The sequence below is a fragment of the Scyliorhinus canicula genome, chromosome 18 (genome assembly GCF_902713615.1).
Source record: "Scyliorhinus canicula chromosome 18, sScyCan1.1, whole genome shotgun sequence".
NCBI lineage: Eukaryota > Metazoa > Chordata > Chondrichthyes > Carcharhiniformes > Scyliorhinidae > Scyliorhinus > Scyliorhinus canicula.
In genome coordinates this window covers 14,476,919-14,499,594 of record NC_052163.1, presented here as the reverse complement: position 1 = coordinate 14,499,594, position 22,676 = coordinate 14,476,919, and the positions used below count along the sequence as shown (strand labels likewise).

Below are 22,676 nucleotides of genomic sequence, written 5' to 3'. Positions count from 1 at the left end.
CCCGTGGTATTTGACCCTCCTACCTTAGGAAAGTGTACCTGACTATCCACTCTGTCCATGCCACTCATAATCTTGTAGCCCTCTATCAGGTCGCCTCTCAACCTCCGTCATTAATAGCTTAATGGGTTCCCCTACATTTGTGCAGAGCTGCTTCTATGGAACTTTTCCATCCATTTATAAACTTGTGGTCAATTACTTTTTCTTATTTTAATGCAGGTCATAGATGTTTATGCAGCAGCTGCCTGTATTGAAATGCTAGAATCTGCACGTACTGAAACATCATGTACGGTCTGGCTGCAGAAGGTGAACAGTCTGCAAATGCCGATTGAGCTAATCTGCACTGAAGAATTTCTGCAGTGCCAGGGAATCAAATCACCGATTGTACAGTTAGTCCAGTAAGAATGTTTTTCATTAGCATACACTTTGAAGATTTAAAGTGAAAGAGGCATAGATATGAAATGAAAATGAAATGAATGAAAATCGCTTATTGTCACGAGTAGGCTTCAATGAAGTTACTGTGAAAAGCCCCTAGTCGCCACATTCCGGCGCCTGTCCGGGGAGGCTGATACGGGAATCGAACCGTGCTGCTGGCCTGCTTGGTCTGCTTTAAAAGCCAGCGATTTAGCCTTGTGAGCTAAACCAGCCCCTTGTGAGCTAAACCAGATATTAAACATAAGTGGGAAATACTGCAAAGTAGCATCAAGATTTGGGATCATCACCAACAAGGTTATGCTTTGTGATAAGGCGTTAATAAATTGCTATTAAAATTATGAGCAGGGACGTTTCTTCTAATGTACTGATGAGCATTTTCCTCCAGCTAAGTATACCAGCTCACTATTTTATAATCCTGTGACACCACATTATTGCACTTTCATTTCACTTGGTCGCTGATCCTTAAATCACTGCCCCCTTCTTTGGAATTCTCTTTCAAATCTACTTTACTTCAGCCTTTTCACTTTATTGCCGACTCGATGGGCCGAATGGCCTTCTGCACTGTAATTTCTATGAGTTTGAGTATTAACATACTCCTTTAAAAAGCTCATCACCCCAACTATGCTTTCACCCCTTCCCTCAATCTTTCCTGTTTCCTACTCAGCGCTAGGAAACATTTTCCCTGAAACAGACTTGGCTCTCACTTCACAAAGAAATATACACAAACATTATATTTTAAATCAGTGAAGCAATAAATTATTTAAAGGGGCATTCTGTTTACGGTGATGTTAAATTTAATGTTAATTTAGAAACTTGTTAAAGGAATTAACTCTTGCGACATCCCCAAAATAACACACAATAAAAAAGGATATTTTTGCAGAACCATCTTGTTCAAATTTTCCCAAATGAATTAAAATTAGACCATGTGGCCTGTGTTTCTCCAACCTTGTGACAGTATAACTGCCGTCATTTTTGTCCCATGTTAATGTACCTAAAGCAACCATGTGCAGTGATAAAGGAAACATTTCAGTTTACTGTGTGGCCAGTGATACTGCACATTCAATAGTTAGATTAATCACCACAACGTTTGTATACTGCTTTTGATGTAGGTAAACATCTTGAGATGCTTCACATGAGCATAATAGGGCAAATATTGAGGTTGAGCTAAAGCCTGAGATATTAATAAGGATGAAGAAGAGCTTGGTGAAATAGATGGGTTTTAAGGAGGACAAGAGTCAGTGACTTAGGCAGAGAATTTTGAGGCTTAGCACCAAAAGTGCCTGAAGGCACAGCCACAGACAGTGGGGTCGAAGGGGATGGGGAATGTATAAGAAGTCAAAGTTTGGGGAACAGAGTCATTGAAGAATTGTAAACCAGGAGGAAAATAGAGGTACAGAGAGGACATTAAGAGGTGTGGAGAGGTGAGGCCATGGAGAAACTTTGAACACGGGGATGGGAATTTTTAATTGGAGGCATTCACAGACTGCGGGAGCCAATGCAGGTCAGTGAGCACAAATAATAGAACGACTGGGCTAAGGTTTAGAATATGGACAGCAGAGTTTTGGATATAGTCTGTGAGTGAGTATATAGTGTATGAGTGTGTTCAGCAACTGCTTGAAGTACAGAGTATTGTTGGACGCACTGCTAAAGGTTTTCCCATAGAAGCCGGGGAATCAAGGAGGCGTAAAAAATAGACCGTGAACCAACATAGTTTGATCCAGCAAAGGTAAGAGTGGAACTGGTGATGTTTGGTGTAGTGGCAGAGATATAGTAGCCATAGTGACAATCCGGCAGTAAGTTACAGGAAAAGTCATTCCGCAGCAGTTTTGCAGAATGCAGAGCAGGAACCCGCAGAAAAGTATCAGAACAAGCTAAGCATGATTTGGAAATTTCCCAAAGAAAAGAACGGTGAATTGAGGACTCGGCTGCAGGCCAGATACTAGAATCTGAATGGGCCATCAGAGAATTTTGTTGCAGTATATAAATGGAATAAGGCTGGACAAACAGCAAAAGACCGTAGAGCAAGATTTGCAGCAAGTGGAAGGTGGACTGTCAAATGGAAAAGCTCAACGTAAAACTTGAAATTTACAAATATAAATCTATATTGGGGTGGAGCAAGGAATGAGATCTACTGTATTGCTGCACAGAGAACTGGCATAGACTTTTTTAATGACTAAGTTGTAGAAACTATTGCAAACTAGTGCGTGGTTACACGAGCTGTACAGTCCAATCTAATAGAGCAGCCTATTTGGATCCTGAAGGAATTTCAAAACTAAATCTCAACAAAGTTGAGGCAGCACTGTAGCACAAGTGGATAGCACTGTGGCTTCACAGCGTTCCAGGTTCGATTCCCTGCTGGGTCACTGTCTGTGCGGAGTCTACACGTTCTCCCCGTTACTGCGTGGGTTTCCTCCGGGTGCTCTGGTTTCCTCCCACAGTCCAAAGACGTGCAGGTTAGGTGGATTGGCCATGATAAATTTCCCTTGGTGTCCAAAAACAAGGTTAGATGGGGTTATTGGGTTACGGGGATCGGGTGGAAGTGAGGGCTTAAGTGGGTCAGTGCAGACTCGATGGGCCGAAGGGCCTCCTTCTGCACTATGTTCTAAAGTTCCAGCCATTGATAAAAGCACTGTGGAAATGGAATAACCATCAAGGCCAGGAAATGAACAAGCAGCTATATAGAGGTGGCTTTAAACTTATGACTTGAACTTGTAATTTTGGTTAAATTCCTGCCACTATTAGAGCCTAAGGACCTCGAGTAGTAAAAGAGAGGAACTTGGGAAGAAAAGGTAAAAGATGGTGAATAGTTGCAGAAGAAAGGAGCTCCGTTATGAAGCTGCCATCCGGTCAGACCCCTTGAGAGAGATCAAATACTGTTAAATGGCAAACCGTTAAGAGCCAGAATGCACCAAATAATTTAGTAGTCTAACAAAAGGTAATTTTGCTTTCACCTTACACGAGATAAAATCCTATTTCAGTTCCTTGAAAAGTTGTAGTCACCCAAAACAATGAATGAAACTTGTCCTTAAATATAACAATTCCATATTATGTTCTCAAAAGGGATACGTTTTTTGGTTGAAATCTTAAAGAGCTTTGTAAAACTATTGACAAACAGTACTTTATTCGATAAGCACTTTCAGTTGCCTCGTATACGTTACGCGGAGACCCGTCCTGTGAAATCGATCCTAATAATAGCAAATTTTTTGTTGGTTGAATGAGAACACAGGCTATCAGTGCTACTGATCCATTCAGACTCCTTTATCCAATCGGCCGTCAAGATATTTGCTCATGGGCAGCATGGTGGCCTAGTGGTTAGCACAACCGCCTCACAGCGCTGAGGTCCCAGGTTCGATCCCGGCTCTGGGTCACTGTCTGTGTGGAGTTTGCACATTCTCCCCGTGTCTGCGTGGGTTTCGCCCCCACAACCCAAAAATGTGCAGAGTAGGTGGATTGGCTATGCTAAATTGCCCCTTATTTGGAAAAAATAATTGGGTAATCTAAATTTATGAAAAACAAAAATTTTTTTAAAAAAAAGATATTTGCTCATATTCTTTCATTGTCGAACTATTCTTTTAATTTACAGTATTTACAAAATACAAAAAGCCATTTTGTAATTCATTATTTTACAGGAGCAAAGATGGTATTTACAAATGAGTCGCATCCTCTCAACAAATGGAGCTATCAAATTCTTAGCTGTAAATTGAATAAGTATGTGCTGCATTTAGAAGGAAGATCTTTTACCTTTACCTATTAAGTGCTTGCACTTGTATTTCAGAACGGGTTGGAATCGAATATTTTCAGTGTCACTTTTTGTGGAACATGTGATGCTGGGAGTTGAAGAAATTGACAAGAGGCTGCAGGAGTTGGTTGCAACATATGCTGGATTCCTTGGAAAGGTCTCCCATTGTGTTTTATGTTTGTGATTCCATGAATAATTTCTTATGTTTATGAAAGTCTACGGGTCTATAGGGCTGGATTCTCCGCCTTGCGCCACCGGTAGCGGCGCAACCGATGCGCCGGAGAATCCAGTGTCGAGGAGAAAACGGCGGTGACCTGTTTCCGATGTTCTGCCCACCTGCAGGCGTCGGGATCACAGTTCGTGGCAGGTGGGAGGATGTAAATCCATCATTAAGACCCGCTCATCCAATTATTGGGACAGACACCATATCCTCCAAGCCTCTGAGCCAGGAATCACATGGGTGAGAATTATTGCTGGCCCTGATGAGCGTGTTTTTGACGCTGTGGGCCTTGCAGTGGGCCAAAGGGATAACTATTTTAAGGGAGTTGCCCCAAACATTCATCAGAGGGTCACTCTCTACCCCCACAATGCAAGACCTACGTACCCCCCCCCCCCCCCCCCCCCAACCAGAAACCCCCTAAATAAAAGACATCCCCACAGACCCTCCTGATCCCTGACAGGAAGCCCCCAAAGAAGAGCCGCCTAGGAAAACCCCCCAGAAGAATCCCCTGTCAGGAAGCCCCCCAGGAGAGAGGCCCCTGTCAGAAAGCCCTCTCCCCAGGAGTGAGGCCCCCGCCAGGAAGTCCCCAGGAGAGAGGCTCCCACCAGGAAGTCCCCAGGAGAGAGGCTCCCACCAGGAAGTCCCCAGGAGAGAGGCCCCCACCAGGAATCCCCCAGGAGAGAGACCCTGACTGGAAGTTGGAGAGCAGTCCAGACAGAGGCACTGAGAAAAATAACTGCTTTAATACTCACCTGGACAATACACCTGCTTGCTCAGGCACAGGTAACAACATCTGTCAATTCTTGGAAAGAGAAAACAGTAAACATAGTCAGCTGTGTTTAAACCCCCTTAAATCTCTGTCTGCAAACCATTCATTAACTTCTCTCTGATATTGACTTCACTAGGCTGTGATTGGCAGCTTCCAAATCAACCGCCCCCCCAGCTGTCGGCATTATGCCATTCATCTCCCTTCACAGTTGAATAACTTTGAAGTGGTCAGCTGAGAAAATAACTGCAATGTTTATAAACATCCATCTTTGATTGACAGCTCCTGGACCACTTCAAACAGAGTTTAAAAAAAATAAATTTAGAGTACCCAATTATTTTTTCCAATTAAGGGGCAATTTAGGGTGGCCAATCCACCTATCCTGCCCATCTTTTGGGTTGTGGGGGCGAAACCCACGCAAACCCCACACGGACAGTGACCCAGGGCTGGGATTCGAACCCGGGTCCTCAGCGCCGCAGGCAACAATGCTAACCACTGTGCCACCGTGCTGCCCTTACTTCAAACAGAGTTAAGTGTTTTCCATTCATCTCTTTTCACAGTTGAGTGATTTTGAAGTGGTCAGCTGGAAACGACCCTCTGAAGGGGGTTGTGGGGTCTCTTTATTTGGGGGTTCTTTGGGATGGGTCTTTATTTAGCGGGTCTCTGGTTGGCAGGAGGTGTCAGGTCACCCTGTACATGGGGCGGGCGCTAGAAAATCCAGGTAGCAGTCGCGGGACCTCGCTATCAGTCTGCCCGCTCAAAACGGCACCCCAAATGCGGAATTCCCTAGGGAATCCCTTTTAATCCTACGGTTGGCAGTGCAAATTTGGTGCAATTCAACTTCGGCTGGAGAATATAGGGCTGGATTCTCCGATCGCCAACGCCGAAATTGCGTTTGACAATCGGCCGGAGAATCCCCGTTTCAGCTGGAATCGGGGGTGGGGCCGTTTTTGAGATGCACAGCCACCTCAAAAACGGCGTACTCAGTTAAATTCAAAGCTGTGCAATGCCCTTTTATATGCAGAAGCTAGTGACCTAAGATAAATAGTTATTACATTAATTCATCAAAGCAAAGGACCAGCCCATTGACGAGCACAGTCTTGATGCCTGTCAGAACATTAACCTAATGCTTGTTTTGCATTAAAGGTGTAAATGAGAATTTTATGGTAAATAGTTTGTTTATTGATAATGAAGTACACACCCAATTGTTTGATTATTAAAAAAATCCAGTTTATTTAAGTTAATAGAAATGGCTCACCTTTATTTATAACCTGTACTTTGAAGCCTCTTTTTTCCCTATTTTACAGTGTTTACACAACAACTCGGATGTAAGAACGCAAGATCCCTTTCGGGCTGTGATTAAGGTTCTAAGAGATTGTAAAGATACTGCAGGACACGTGTTCTGTAGGTAAGAGATTGTGTGCCATTATAATGAGGTATAACATCAGAGCTGCGAGTGGCTATAGATTGGTGGCTTTCCTGCATCTGCTATTGGTCGTGGGTCCATTTAAGGTCATGGGTCAGTGTTACAATTCCATTCGATGTTATAACTGGACGGGAAGATCCTAGAATGGAACCCTGGCTCAAACACCGTAAATGTTACTTTTTAAAAATAAAACTTGGAGGAACAGAGTCACAGGTCCATTAATTAATTTTACCAACAAAAAATTTGTTAAGCATGAAAACTTGGATTATGATCATCATTATTATTGTCACAAGTAGGCTTACATTAACACTGCAATGAAGTTACTGTGAAAAGCCCCTAGTCGCCACACTCCGGCGCCTGTTCGAGTACACAGAGGGAGAATTCAAAATGTCCAAATTGCCTAACTGCGCGTCTTTCGGGGCTTGTGGGAGGAAACCGGAGCACCCGGAGGAAACCCACACAGACACGGGGAGAATGTGCAGACTCCGCACAGACAGTGACCTAAGCCAGGAATCGAACTGAGACTCTGCTGCTGTGAAGCAACAGTGCTAACCACTATCCTACCGTGCCGCCCACGACAATATACAACACTCCTTTATTCCCCTTTTAACTTAACAATTACACACAGGTTTTAGGATTACCGGATTACAAAGCACATCTGAAGCTAGATGGTCTCATTAATAGACAAAGTACTATGTTTACATCTTAGAAAGTTTCCCCACAACGTTAGAAGATTCCTTCCATTGTACAGTGAAGTATGCCTCACTTTAAATTAGGTGGTTTTCCAAGTCTATTTAAGTTGAGTTCAGTCAGATATTTCCCAAACTAAATCAAGTAGAAAACTGATTAACGGTTTATGACACCATATTTGTCCTTTCGAACAAGAAGTTATCCGGGGTTTATTTAGTCAAGTCTGTTATTATCCAACAAGTTAGATAAAGCAAATAAATGTGGGATAAAACAAATAAATGAAGAAAGAGAATTTTCAAATAGTCTCCCTAATAGTGATCTCAGGCAGTTTGATTCACATATTTGTTCTTATTCGGTTTAGATCTGGTTGAACCAAAATTGGATAGAACTGTGACATTTGTGCATCCATTTGAAATCATTGTTTTGAACTTTCCTTCCTAGACCATCAATCCCTCATTCCCAATCTGATCTGAGTTGTGCTTCTGCCAATCTTTTACTGATTTCTTTATAGTAGCGTCCAGATTGTCAGGACACAAAATGTCTGCACAGTTTAAAATAGTAACTCACAGAACTGTTAGCGTAGACACACTTTCCTCGGTAATTCTCTTAAGTGCAGCCCCCATCCACCCTACAGAGTTGTTGATTTTATTTTAGCTTTGTCTTTGTTTCATTACAGATATGGACTGAGGCCGTGTCCAGTTTGCTTAGGAGAGCTTAACGATCCTATCTTACTTCCATGTGATCACATTTACTGTCACAACTGTTTAAAGCTGTGGCTTGCTCCAGGGCAGATGTTTTGCCCAATGTGCATAACTGCTCTCGATGATGGTTACGTAATGAAGGTATCTGAAGAAATAAGGTACGCTTAAGAGGTTGGAGAGAAAAATACGATTGCATTATTTTTGTTGTTTGGGACAGTTAAAAGATAGAGAGCAGCCACCAAGAGCCTTGTATTTTCTTAGTTCACAGGATGTGAGCATTGCTGGCAAAGCCAGCATTTGTTTCACACCCCTAAATCCTCCTGAGAAGGTGATGGTATTAACAGTTTGATACACGTGGATCAGGAGCTTCATGATATTTTCTGATTGTCATTAGAATTTTGCTAGTTTGGAATGATGAACGAAATCATATGCTATTGCATCATCCGATTTAGGTCATTTAACCAAACAATGGCTTTCTCTCGAGGATTTATTTTATAACTGCATAACAGTTGCTCTGCAATTCATTGCATAAACTTGGTTTTCAGTAATGTAACTTAAGGTGCAAATGATGTTCCACATCAATGAGATACTAACAAAAGAACAACATTTTTTCAATGATTTGCACTTAAAATTAAAGTCAATTGTTTAACACATCAAATCTCCACTAAAATAGCCACGTTTTTTGTTAATAAAAGCAATTGGCTTATGACAGCCCTAAACTGTATCATTCACTCCAACAACTTTATTATTATCCAATAATTCACATAAATTTTAATATCTATAGTGCAAAGTTGTGCCCTCTTAATATACCAATTAAGGCAGAATTGTGTTCACTTCTGCACCTTTGTTTGTTGCAAACCATTTTACAAGAATTAAAAAAAAAAAATTTAGGGTACCCAATTCATATTTTCCAATTAAGGGTCAATTTAGCATGTCCAATCCACCTACCGTGCACATCGTTTTGGGTTGTGGGGGCGAAACCCACACAAACACTGGGAGAATGTGCAAACTCCAAACGGACAGTGACCCAGAGCCGGGATGGAACCTGGGACCTCGGCGCCGTGAGACTGCAGTGCTACTCACTGAGCCACCGTGCTGCCCCATTTTACAATAATAATATTTTTTAAATTCTCACAAGTAGGCTTACATTAACACTGCAATGAAGTTACTGTGAAAAGCCCATTGTGTGCAATACGGAAGAAAATTGTATTTTCTGGGCTCCTTGTAATTGGCATGGCTGCAGGGAAGATGGTCAAATGGAGACCATTCAATATAGCTGCTCATGTTTTCAGCCAAATGTTTATGTTCCCATTATTTTCATTAATGTGAGCTCCTTTCTATTACAGAGAAGCTGTTGGAAAAAATGCCATCTTTCGTAAGAGGTGTGACGCGTTTTTCATAGCTCTGGTTTCCATGGTCTGTTTCAAAGATAATTCGCCACCAGCAAAAGAAGTGGTTGCTGATCTTCTGTCACAACTAGTTATTGAAAAGCAGCTGTGTCGCAACATCTCCGGCATAGGTAAGGATACGTTTTGGGAAAAGTAATTTCCATACATTTTTTAATGGAGTAGGCGGTACAGTATTTCCCCAACCTCTCTCTCCTTCCACTCTTCTCTCCTGATGATATTGCCTTATTCCTGGAGTTGGGTTCTATTCAGCAGCACAGCTGTGGTTCAGTTGATGGTAATCCTACCTCTAAGGCATACAGCTCTGGAGCACATAGTCTGATGCTTCCATGCAGAACTGAGAAGAGTGGACAATTGGAGGAGCTGTCTTTTTGATAAAACATCAAACTGTCTCCCCTCCAAGGGTGACATAAACAATTCCATGGTACCATCTCATAGCAGTCTGGGGAGTTATTCCTAGCATCCTTGCTAATATTTACTGTTTAATCAATATCACCAAAAACGATTATCCATAGAATCCCTACAGTGCAGAAGGCGACTATTTGGCCCATTGAGTCTGTACCGACCCTACCAAGAACACCCTACCTAGGCCTACTCCGCCACCCCATCTATCTCCTAACCCCATCTAACCTGAACATCTTTGGACACTAAGGGGTAATTTAGCATGGCCAATCCACCTAACCTGCACATTTTTGGACTGTGGGAGGAAACCGGAGCACCCGGAGGAAACCCACGGAGAGCGCGTGCAAACTCCACACAGGCAGTCACCCAAGACCAGGTCCCTTGCGCTGTGAGGCAGCAGTGCTAACATTGCTATTTGTTGGGAGTTTGCTTGTGAAAATTAGCTGTTGTGTTTTCTACATTGCAACAGTGACTACACTTCAAAAGCATTTCATTGGCTGTAAATTGTTTTGAGATGTCCGATGGCTGTGAAAAACACTTGGAAAGTACAAGTCCTTTTGTTTAACCTTGTACAATAACCCTACAATTATTAATTGGTTTTCTTCTTCGATAGCAATAGTGGTATGTTACAGGCTAGTAATCCAGAGGTCTGGACAAATGGTTGAGAGATTTGAGGAAAAGTATGACTACTAGAGAAGGTACAGAGATTTATGAGGGTGTTGCCAAGCCTGGAGAATTTCAGCTATGAGGAAAAATTGGATAGGCTGGTGTTCTTTGGAACCATGAAAGCTTTGGGGAGATTTAATTGAGGTCTATTAAATTATGATGTGCCAGATAGAGTGGACAAAATTGACCTAGTTCCTACAGCAGAGACGTCAATAACCAGGTTCTAGATTTGAAGTAACCCTTGAAGGATTAAAAGGTAGCTGAAGCTAAATGTTTTAATTTAGAGCAAGGTGGAGGGCTGGAAGGATGGGCGAGGCAGAAGAACATTTAAGAAGTACTAGCTTGCAAATGTGAAGTGCCATGAACTAAACGTCCATCAATTAAGATTGTAATTGTGTTTAAGCCTGAGAGGTGTTTTTCAACCGACATGGGTGCGAATGTCTAAATGGACTTTTATGCTGTAAATTTATTTGATTCTATTAGTTTACTGTTATTCTGATCCCGGGCCACACTCCCAACATTTGTTAGGGTACCGGACAGAAGCTCCAATACTTTTAATAAATTTGTAGAACTGTTGAGGAAAGGATACTTTGCTCCAGGAGTGATTGCATGCTCAAATAGGGATATGGTGTATTAAAACAAACTTTATTTCTAACACAGTATTAAAACTACCCTAACATTACAGAAATATGGCTTTCAATTACCAGTTAAACAATGCTGAACAATTAAAGGAAACACTTTAACTCCTGACTGATATCTTCTTTATCTCCAATCACGCAAACCCAGCATAGGTCAAAACCCACTTTTAAATAGAGGTGGCAAACACAGGGTTACTTGCCAAACATTGGATCGAGATCTTGTGAGACTGCTTGAAGAGAGAGACCTGACGCCCTGTCAGAATAATGTAGAATCTCTGGCAGCCTTCCACAGAAACTGCTTCTCGGCTCGGCTTTCAGCCAAAAACCAATTCTGCCTGCCCCAGACCTGGTTCCTCCCACCAACCACTCAATATCATCTGACCTATTTACTTAGATTAAACACAATGGCTGGAATCCTCCTTTTGTGAGACTATGTTCTCCCACCAGAGAAGAATCGCCTCTGATTTGCATTCACGCTGGGAGTGTAAATCATGAGGCGATTCACTATCCCCTATGCAAAAGTATGCATGGCAGGGATTGTGAGGGATGGATTTCAAAGACATCTAGCAACTCAACACTGGGCAACCATGAGGCACTGTGGGCCATCATCAGCAGCAGGATTGTACTCAATCAAAATCTGTAACCTTATGGTGCCCATTCTTCCACTGCTGCGAAGCCAGGGGATCATCCTGGTTAAATGAAGAGTGCAGGAGGGCATGCTAGGAGCCAACACCAGGCATACCTAAAAATGAGATAGCAACCTGGGGAAGCTACAAATCAGGACTACTTGTGAGCCAAAAAGCATTAGCAATAAGTAATAAATAGAGCTAAGCAATTCCACAACCAATGGATCAGATCTCACCTCTGAAGTCCTGCCATACCCAGTCATGATGGATGGTGGGCAATGAAACAACTCACTTGAGGAGTCTCCACAAACATCCCCATCTTTAATGTTGGGGGAACCCAGAAATTCAGTGCAAAAGACGAGGCATTTGCAACAATGCCACACAAATGCCAAGCAATGACCATCTCCAACAAGGGAGAATTTAACCACTGCCCCTTGATATTCAATGATATTACCATTGCTGAATCCCCTGCTGTCAATATCCTGGGGTTGCCACTGACCAGAACCTGAACTGGACTAGCCGTATGTCTACTGTGGCTACAAGAGCAGGTCAGAGGCTGAGTATTCTGCAGTGACTAATTCACCTCCTGCCTCCCCATAGCCCGTTCACTATCTACTAAGCACAGGTTAGGAGCGTGATGAAATATTCTCCACTTGTCTGGATGAATACAGCTCTGACAACACTCCAGAAGCTTGACACCATCCAGGACAAAGCAGCCTGCTTGATTGATACCCCATCCACAAGCATTCACTCCCTCCACCACCGATGAACAGTGGCAGTAATGTGAACCAGCACGGTACATTAGCGGTTAGCACATTTGGTTCACAGTTCCAGGGTCCCAGGTTTGATACCCGGCTTGGGTCACTTCACTGTCTGTGCGGAGTTTTCACGTTCTCCCCGTGTGTGCGTGCGTTTCCTCTGGGTGCTCCGGTTTCCTCCCACAGTCCAAAGATGTGTGGGTTAGGTGGATTGGCTAGGCTAAATTGGCCTTATTGTCCAAAAAGGTTAATTGGTGTTACAGGGTTAAGGGGATGGGGTGGAGGAGGTATGTGCTTGAGTGGGGCGCTCTTTCCAAGGGCCGGTGCAGACTCGATGGGCCGAATGGCCTCCTTCTACACTGTAAATTTTCTGAACCCTCTACAAGATGCTGCAGGAACGCACCAAGGCTCCTTAAACAGCGCCTTCCAAACACCCGACCACTACCATCTAGAAGGACAAGTGCAGCAGACAGATGAAAGCACCACCAGCTAGACGTTCCCCTCCAAGTGACTCACCATCCTGACTTGGAAATATATTGCTGTTCCTTCGCTATTGCTGGGTCAAAATCCTGGAACTCCCTCCCTAACTGTACTGTGTGTGTGCCTACACCACATGGACTGCAGTGGTTCAGAAGGCAGCTCACCACCACCTTCTCAAGGACAACTAAGAATGGACAATAGATGCTGGCCTAAATAACGATGCCTATTTTCCATGAATAAATAATAGAAATATCAACAGTGACACCCTTCACTGAATAGCTCAGAATGCACAATAAAAGGCGGTGGGCCAATAAATGAACAGGCAAAGGGAGTGAGTTGCTTAGGAGTTGGGGAAACCTCTTGGCAACAACTGGGATTCGGTTCATTTCAAAATAATCACAATTATTCTGCTATATGTACAAAATGAAAATGTTGGGAAAGGCAAACAACATGTTTTTCAAATGCAGTGCTGTCTGTTGGGCGTCTTGCAGTTTGGAGTCATCGTTTAAGAGGCAGTAGAACCATTTTCATTGTAGCTTAGTTCCTTCTTGCTGCAGTGGGGCATTCCTTGTTGCTCACTGTTTTATCTGGCCCGGTGGAAGCTGTTGTTCTGCCGCTTTTTACTCCAAACAGAAGTCGGCTTGCTGGGAAGCAAATGCTCTAAATGCCCAACTTGTACCGTCTACCATCAGCATTCTAAAAGCATGTAAGTCTTGTATCTATCTCAAACATTCCACTGGAAACTTTTCTTTTTGCATCAGATATTTATTTTTGTCTTTCTTTAGATCGCCAGTATCATACCAGAACCCTTTCACCATTTGATGACTCAGTTGATCGAAATCCTGTTGTCCGTTCCATTGTACTTAAACTGCTGCTAAAGTACAGGTACAAACTATTGATAGGATAAGGAGGCTGTAGCATTTTAATCATTTGTTTTCTGTTATAAATCCAAAAACAATTATGGAAGAAGAGTAGTGTTTTATGTTCATTCAGAACTCTTCAATTATTCTCACTGAAGAACTTGGTCCCAAATAAAGTTTGTATAAAACTGTGGATAGTTAATAGAAGCTTCAGGAAATTAGTCGCAACCACATGCTTTATTGAACAGTTTTAAATGGGAATGGCATTACTGAATGGATTAAGTATCTTGGAATACAATTCTTCTTTTAGAATTTAGAGTACCCGATTAATTTTTTCCAATTATAGGGCAATTTAGCGTGGCCTGTTCACCTACCCTGCACATCTTTGGGTTGTGGGGTGAAACCCACGCAAACACACGGAGAATGTGCAAATCCCACACGGAGAGTGACCAAGAGCTGGGATTAAACCTGGCACCACAGCGCCGCGAGGCAGCAATGCTAACCACTGCGCCACCGTGCTGCCCTACTGGATTACAATTCTAATGTCATGATTTGGTTGATGCAACTACAAACTCTTCATTCTCTTAAAATGGAATGGAAATGTGTACACAGCACCTTATCACACCTGCCAAACTTAACAACCCGTGCTGTGCGCAGGGTTGCCTTGAAAGGCAGCCGCTGTTGTGGCAGCCATTTTACACACCAGAAGATCCTACAGGTGTCCATGAGGTAATGGGTAAATTAATCTGATTTTGGATGTGACAGTTAACCTGACCATTCCAATATGTCACATTTCTAAACCTGAGTCAAATTTAAAATGGCATGACTCGAGCAGCACTGAAATACTTGCCCATTGCAAAACATCTGTGCAAAACCATCTTTTATTGGTTTGGTTTTGACTTTATCTGTCCTGCATCTCGTGAATAATATTCGAGTACTTAAAATTCTGCTATTTCGATAGCACAGTGGGGGCACGCGGTAGCACAGTGGGGACAACACAGTGGTTAGCACTGTTGCTTCACAGCTCCAGGTTCGATTCCCAGCTTGGGTCACTGTTTGTGCGGAGTCTGCACGTTCTCCCCGTGTCTGTGTGGGTTTCCTCCAGGTGCTCCGGTTTCCTCCCACAGTCCAAAGATGCGCAGGTGAGGTGGATTGGCCACGCTAAATTGTTCTTAGTGTCCAAAAAGGTTAGGTTACGGGGATAGGGTGGAGGCATGGGCTGAAGTAGGGTGCTCTTTCCATGAGCCGTTGCAGACTCGATGGGCCAAATGGCCTCCTGCACTGCAAATTCTATGATTCCATTCTACGATTCTTAGTAGTCAGCCATCTGTTTAATGAACATAGAGATTCAGCTACGAGTGTTTCTATTTCCGAGCAAAATCCCCCCTCTTAACACTGAAAACAGCAACTCATGATCTCCAATTCTTTATCAAAGGAGAGTGGAAGGGTCAGAGGGCTTTTTTTCAGTTTTTGTCCATCTCATGATTGTTCTTCAGTTTCATTTCTATGTCATGGTTTCATGGACACATGGTTTGCTCACTCCTCTCAAGCAGTTTTTATAAACGTTCATCATCCCAGGGATTATACAAGATGACTTTTGATCTGATCATTTGCTTTACAAATCAGCAGCGTAACTTGAGTATACTTATTTATTTAAGTTACAACATACCAGATGGCTGATTGTCATTTTTTTTTCAGATTTGGGGAATTGTTCTTGTGAATTGTGTCCAATCTAATGTGTTGGCATATAATTGTTTAGTTTCTAGCCATGTGATCACTTTTTCTGTGTAAGATAGGTAGGAAAGCAAATTGTGAGGACGATGCAAAGAGTCGGCAAAAGGTTAAGTGAGTGGACAACAAAATAGCAGATGGAGTATATTGTAGAAAAATGTGAAGTTGTCCACTTTGGCAGGAAGGATAGGGAAAACACATTATTTAAATGGAAGAGACTGCCTAATTCTGTGGCACAAAGGGATCGGGGTATTCTTGTACATGAATCACAAAAGGCTAGGATGCAGGTACAATAAGTAATTAGAAAGCCAAATGGAATATTGGCCTTCATTGCAAGGGAGGTTGAGCATAAAAGTAGGGATTCTTGCCACAACTGTACAAAGCCTGTTGAGACTGCCGGGAGTACTGTGTACAGTTTTGGTCTCCTTACTTGCATTGGAAGCAGTTCAAAGAAGGTTCACTAGACTGATTCCTGGGATGTCTTGTGAGGAAAGGGAGTATGGGCAGGTTAGGCCCACACTCATTGGCATTTAGACAAATGAGAGGTGAGCTTATTGAAACATAAGATTCTAATGGGCAGGGCAAATGCCAAGAGGATGTTTAACTTCTTGGAGGAATCCACAAAACAGCAGTTTAAAAATAAAAAGGGGCCATCGTTTAAGGTGGCGATGAGGAAAGTTTCTTCTCTCAGGGCTGTTAGCCTTTCACAGAGAGCAGTGGAGGCTGGGAAACCATTGAATATGTTCAAGACTGAATTGGACAGATATACGATCTGTAGGGATATTGAGAGTGAGAGGCCGACAGGAAAGTGGAGTTAAGGCCACAATCACATCAGCCGTAGAGCGGGTCAAAGGACTTCAATGGCCTAAACCTGCCCCTACTATTGCCCCAATGTCTCAGGGGGTGCTTTTGCTAACACTGTTGGGGAGGTTTTAAACTAATGTGACAGGGGGATGGGAACCAGATTAGGAAGTTAGAGACAGTAAAGAGGCAACAACTAAAGCCAGTAAGGTACTAGATTATAAACTCAATGTGACTAAGGGGAAGAGTAGACAGGGAAGAGATGATGAACGCAAAGGGGCAGGTGGTCTGAGGTGCATTTGTTTTAATGCGAGAAGTGTAGCAAGTAAGGCAGATGAACTTGGGGCTTGGATTAGTACCTGGGAATATGATATTGGTATTACTGAGACTTGGTTGAGGGAAGGACAAGACTGGCAACTAAATACTCCAGGGTATAGAACATAGAACAGTACAGCACAGAACAGGCCCTTCGGCCCTCAATGTTGTGCCGAGCCATGATCACCCTACTCAAACCCACGTATCCACCCTATACCCGTAACCCAACAACTCCCCCCTTAACCTTACTTTTATTAGGAAACTACGGGCAATTTAGCATGGCCAATCCACCTAACCCGCACATCTTTGGACTCTTTGGTATAGATGCTTCAGGAGGGATAGAGAGGGAGGTAAAAGGGGTGGAGGAGTTGCATTACTGGTTAGAGATGATATCACAGTTGTGATTAAGGAGGGCACGATGGAGGACTAGAGCACTGAGGCAATCTGGGTAGAGCTAAGAAATAGGAAGGGTGCAGTAACATTGTTGGGACTTTACTACATGCCTCCCAAAAGCGAGCATGAAGTAGAGGTACAAATATGTAGACAGATTATAGAAAAATGTAGGAGCAATAGGGTGGTCGTGATGGGAGATTGTAACTTCCCCAACATTGAATGAGACTCTTGTAGTGTTGGAGGTGTAGATGGAGCAGAATTTGTAAGGAGCATCTAGGAGAGTTTTTTAGAACAGTATGTAAATTGTCCAACTCGGGAAGGGGCCATACTGGACCTGGTATTGGGGAATGATCCCGGCCAGGTGATTGAAGTTTCAGTCGGTGATTACTGTGGGAATAGCGATCACAATTCCGTAAGTTTTAGAATACTCATGGACAAAGACGAGAGTGGTCCTAAAGGAAGAGTGCTGAATTGGGGAAAGGCCAAGTATAACAAAATTCGGCAGGAGCTAGGGAATATGAATTGGAAGCAGCTGTTTAAGGGTAAATCCACATTTGAAATGTGGGAGTCTTTTAAGGAAAGGTTGATTAGAGCGCAGGACAGACATGTCCCTGTGAAAATGAGGGATAGAAATGGCAAGATTAGGGAACCATGGATGACGGGTGGAATTGTGAGACTAGCTAAGATGAAAAAGGAAGCATACATAAGACCTAGGCGACTTAAAACTGATGAAGCTTTGGAGGAATATCGGGAAAGTAGGACAAATCTCAAACCCGCAATAAAGAGGGCTAAAAGGGGTCATGAAATATCTTTGGCTAACAGGGTTAAGGAAAATCCTAAAGCCTTTTATTCGTATATAAGGAGCAAGAGATAACTAGAGAAAGGATTGGCCCACTCGAAGACAAAAGAGGGAATTTATGCGTGGAATCGGAGGAAATGGGTGAGATTCTTAATGAGTACTTTGCATCGGTATTCACCAAGGAGAGGGAAATGACGGATGTTGAGGCTGGGGATGGATGTTTAAATACTCTAGGTCAAGTCGGCATAAGGAAGGAGGAAGTTTTGGGTCTGCTAAAAGGCATTAAGGTGGACAAGTCCCCAGGACCGGATGGGAATCTATCCCAGGTTACTGAGGGAAGCAAGGGACGAAATAGCTGGGGTCTTAACAGTTATCTTTGCAACATCCTTGTGCACGGGTGAGGTCCTGGAGGACTGGAGAATTGCTAATGTTGTCCCTTTGTTTAAGAAGGGTAGCAGGGATAATCCAGAGAATTATAGACCTGTGAGCTTGACGTCAGTGTAGGCAAACTGTTGGAGAAGATACTGAGGGATAGGATCTATTCACATTTATAATAGAATTCTTTGAGGAAGTGACAAAGTTAATTGATGAGGGAAGGGCTGTAAATGTCATGTACATGGACTTCAGTAAGGCGTTTGATAAAGTTTCCCATAGCAGGTTGATGGAAAAAGTGAAGTCTTATGGGGTTCAGGGTGTACTAGCTAGATGGATAAAGAACTGGCTGGGCAACAGGAGACAGAGTAGTGGTGGAAGGGAATGTCTCAAAATGGAGAACGGTGATTAGTGGTGTTCCACAGGGATCCGTGCTCGGACCACTGTTGTTTGTGATATACATAAATGATCTGGAGGAAGGTATAGGTGGTCTGATTAGCAAGTTTGCAGATGATACTAAGATTGGTGGAGTTGCAGATAGCGAGGCAAACTGTCAGAGAATACAGCAAAATATAGATAGATTGGTGAGTTGGGCAGAGAAATGGCAGATGGTGTTCAATCCAGGCAAATGCGAGGTGATGCATTTTGGAAGATCTAATTTAAGAGCGGACTATACGGTCAATGGAAGAGTCCTGGGGAAAATTGATGTACAGAGAGATCTGGGAGTTCAGGTCCACTGTACCCTGAAGGTGGCAACGCAGGTTGATAGAATGGTGAAGAAGGCATACAGCATGCTTACCTTCATTGGACCGGGTATTGAGTACAAGAGTCGGCAGGTCATGTTACAGTTGTATATGACTTTGGTTAGGCCACATTTGGAATACTACGTGCAGTTCTGGTCGCCACATTACCAGAAGTATGTGGATGCTTTAGAGAGGGTGCAGAGGAGGTTCACCAGGATGTTGCCTGGTATGGAGGGTGCTAGCTATGAAGAAAGGTTGAGTAGATTAGGATTGTTTTCGTTGGAAAGACGGAGGTTGAGGGGGGACCTGATTGAGGTCTACAAAATTGAGAGGTATGGACAGGGTGGATAGCAACAAGCTTTTTCCAAGAGTGGGGGTGTCAATTACAAGGGGTCACGATTTCAAGGTGAGAGGGGGATAGTTTAAGGGAGATGGGCGTGGGAAGTTTTTTACGCAGAGGGTGGTGGGTGCCTGGAACGTTTTGCCAGCAGAGGTGGTAGAGGCGGGCCCGATAGCATAATTTAAGATGCATCTAGACAGATATATGAACGGGCGGGAATACACAGGGAAGTAGATCCTTGGAAAATAGGTGACAGGTTCAGATAAAGGATCTGGATCGGCGCAGGCTGGGAGGGCTGAAGGGCCTGTTCCTGTGCTGTAATTTTCTTTGTTCTTTGTACTTCTTATGATTCTGCATTTAAAAAATGTTATGCAAATGTTGAATCCCACCACAAGAGCAAAGATTTAAATTCTCTATTTTAGTTCTCTATTCCACTTTTTAGTGTTAAATTAACTGAAATAAATGATTTCCTTCCAGTTTTGATGACATTAAGGATCATTTGCAGCAGTATCTTACTGCGGTTCAGGAAACAAACATTCTCGATCAGGAAGATCGGACTGAACTCTATACACTTTTTTTGAACTGTTTGGAGGTATGTTTGTTTAAACTCATTGGTACTAATTTAAAACTGTAAGCAGCTTCTATCACAAATCAGATCATTGCCTAAATATTCTGTACTCCTTCCAAAGTTCTTAGTTATTTCATCATCACAATTATAGTTGGTATGATATTGCTATGATTTAATGTTGGTCTATGGAATGCATATATTATTTGTCGTTACATTAGTTCAGTCGAAGTTATTGCCTTTGAGGCAGAATGTTCTGAGTTCAAACCATAATCCAAATAAGTACATAGGCGAGGGAGACATTTCTGTTCAGTATCGAGATGGTGCCGCACTATTGGATGTGCCAACTTTGATGGAGACGTTACACCATGGCCCATGCTTCCTCTTGAGTGGACATAAAAGGCCTATAGCACTATACTGAAGAATCGGATGGTTCCCAGCCAATGCTTACCCCTCAATCTACATCCGAAGAGGAAAATATCTGGTTGTTATGACATTACTATTTTTGAGACCATGCTGTATACAAATCATCTGCCATGTTTCCTGCATTACAATTACACCAAAAAGTACTGCATTTCCTGTCAAAGAGTTTGGAGTGTTCAGAGGTCATTAAAGATGCAGTAAATGCAAGCATTTCTTTTATTCTTTTTTTTTGCCTCTTTTTCAGAAAGAAGATAAAGTAATTAAAGCATAAATTCACTTGTAGGGAACACAGTTTACACGCCCGTGATTAATATTAGTCGACAAAAACATCAGCATTTTGGAAACATTAACTAGACTTTTTTCCTTCCTATTTTCAGGATGCTATATACGAAAAATCCCAGATTTGTACGGTGCAAGAAAAAGTTGCTTATCTGGCTCAAGAGAAAGATTTCCTTCAGAAGTGTATTAAACACAAGGGCTGTCAGACTCCGATAGAAACCCTGCAGATGATTGCTCGAATCCGACTTTGTTTTGACATGGCTTCTCAACTGCTGTGTGAATCACATGATACATTTGGTACTGCTGGCGTTTTTATTTAAATAATGTTTGTATTGTATTCTCTCCCCCCCCCCCCCCCACCCCCCACCTCCACCCAACTGGACCAGTAAACAAAATAATCAAACAAGTCTAAATTGTGCTTGCCAAATCTGTTATTCAGTAAAGATCTGTGTGTTATGGTAGTGAGATGTACAGACCAGGCATGTTATCGCCTCTTGTCAGCTTATCTATTATCAGCTGACTAAGCAACAACAGAAAATATGTTTTATCGTTCACTAAAGTGCCGGATAGGCTCAGTAGGTCTGACAGCGTCTGCGGAGAGAGAAGCTGAGTTAATATTTTGAGTCCGGATGACTCTTCAGAAATGAAGAGTTATGTTGGACTCAAAATGTTAACTCAGTTCCTCTACAAATGCTGCCAGACCCGCTGAGTTTATCCAGCAGTTTTTTAAAAATTTCAGATCTCCAACAGGGGCAGTACGGTAGCACAAGTGGATAGCACTGTGGCTTCACAGCGCCAGGGTCCCAGGTTCGATTCCCCGCCGGGTCACTGTCTGTGTGGGGTATGCACGTTCTCCCCGTGTCTGCGTGGGTTTCTTCCGGGTACTTCGGTTTCCTCCCACAGTCCAAATACGTGCAGGTTAGGTGGATGATTGACCATGATAAATTGCCCATAGTGACCACAAAGGTTAGGAGGGGTTATTGGGTTATGGGGGTAGGGTGGATATGAGGGCTTAAGTGGGTCGGTGCAGACTCAATAGGCCGAATGGCCTCCTTCTGTACTGTATGTTCTATCTACAGTATTTGCTTTTATTATAGTTGACTTTAGTGCGCATTGGTTAGAAAAAGGATACATCAGTCATGATAGCTGCTTCTCATTATCTGAGGTGAATAACCTACTAGTGCTCACTGTCTCGACTTGTGTGAAGAATGACTTGGTTGAGTACTGGACAGTTGCTTCTTATTCAGTGTATGACATAAGAATGAAGTGTAAATACCTTTTCATATTGGCCCATGTTGAAAATCGATGTTTGCTTTATTCATGATTCCAGCTGCACATTTGGAATATGTTCGTGCAAAAGAAACTTTTCTGCGGTCGATAAAGCAAATGTTTGAAAAGCGTGGAAATGATTGGTTCCGGATCTACCTTGTGCGGAAGCTATGTAGTCTGAACGGAATGGAGTTTGTTCAGCAGCTTTCAATGCATGATCAATTTGCTTGGGTGTTTCCAGAGGAAATAATTCAACAGGTACAAAATAAATAATCTGTTTATTTCTTGAGTCCCTTGTACTTTAGTCAAGATCAATTAAAAATGTTAACTTTGTTTTTCCATGAATGATGAACTAAATACTCTTTCTCACAGTTACCAACAGCCTTGAAAGGTTAGTGGTAAAAGTTATAGCGCTTGGCTGTGAAAATATTGCTGTAAGACTGTATATTCACACTATAAGTAAACATATCACTGATGTATATTCCATCAACATCCAAATGGAATAGCAAAATTATAAACTTTTTGGTGTGGAACCAGAGCAAATATAATACTAAATTCACATAAAATCTGGCAAATGTTTGAAAATGCATATTTGAATGTCCCATAGTCTCCTGAATGGGGAACTCCTTTCTTCATTCACCAGCTCAAAAATGTTTCACCTCGCAGTCGCCCCATAAAGCAGACCACCCTCCCGATGTTGGCAAAATGCCAGCAGAGGCAGGAAGTGGCCCTTAATTGACCTCTTGGGTGGCTCAATTGGCCACTGGGCAGGCAGTCAAGCTGCTACCTTTCTCACTGCTGACAAAATGGCATGGAAATGGGAAGATGTGTGACGG

The 22,676-nt window shown here is 42.7% G+C and overlaps 1 protein-coding gene across 4 annotated transcripts in view; it reads left to right on the top strand.

The window, feature by feature from the left end:
- LOC119953583 (E3 ubiquitin-protein ligase rnf213-alpha-like) overlaps window positions 1-22,676 on the top strand; it is a 198,139-nt gene that overhangs the window by 141,190 nt on the left and 34,273 nt on the right. For all 4 annotated transcript variants that reach the window (XM_038777977.1, XM_038777979.1, XM_038777980.1 and 1 more), the window contains 9 exons: window positions 217-395; window positions 4,208-4,328; window positions 6,465-6,565; window positions 7,950-8,132; window positions 9,321-9,493; window positions 13,736-13,835; window positions 19,782-19,896; window positions 20,670-20,868; window positions 21,902-22,098. In XM_038777977.1, the coding sequence (XP_038633905.1) occupies window positions 217-395; window positions 4,208-4,328; window positions 6,465-6,565; window positions 7,950-8,132; window positions 9,321-9,493; window positions 13,736-13,835; window positions 19,782-19,896; window positions 20,670-20,868; window positions 21,902-22,098 (1,368 nt within the window). The remainder of the gene's footprint in view (window positions 1-216; window positions 396-4,207; window positions 4,329-6,464; window positions 6,566-7,949; window positions 8,133-9,320; window positions 9,494-13,735; window positions 13,836-19,781; window positions 19,897-20,669; window positions 20,869-21,901; window positions 22,099-22,676) is intronic.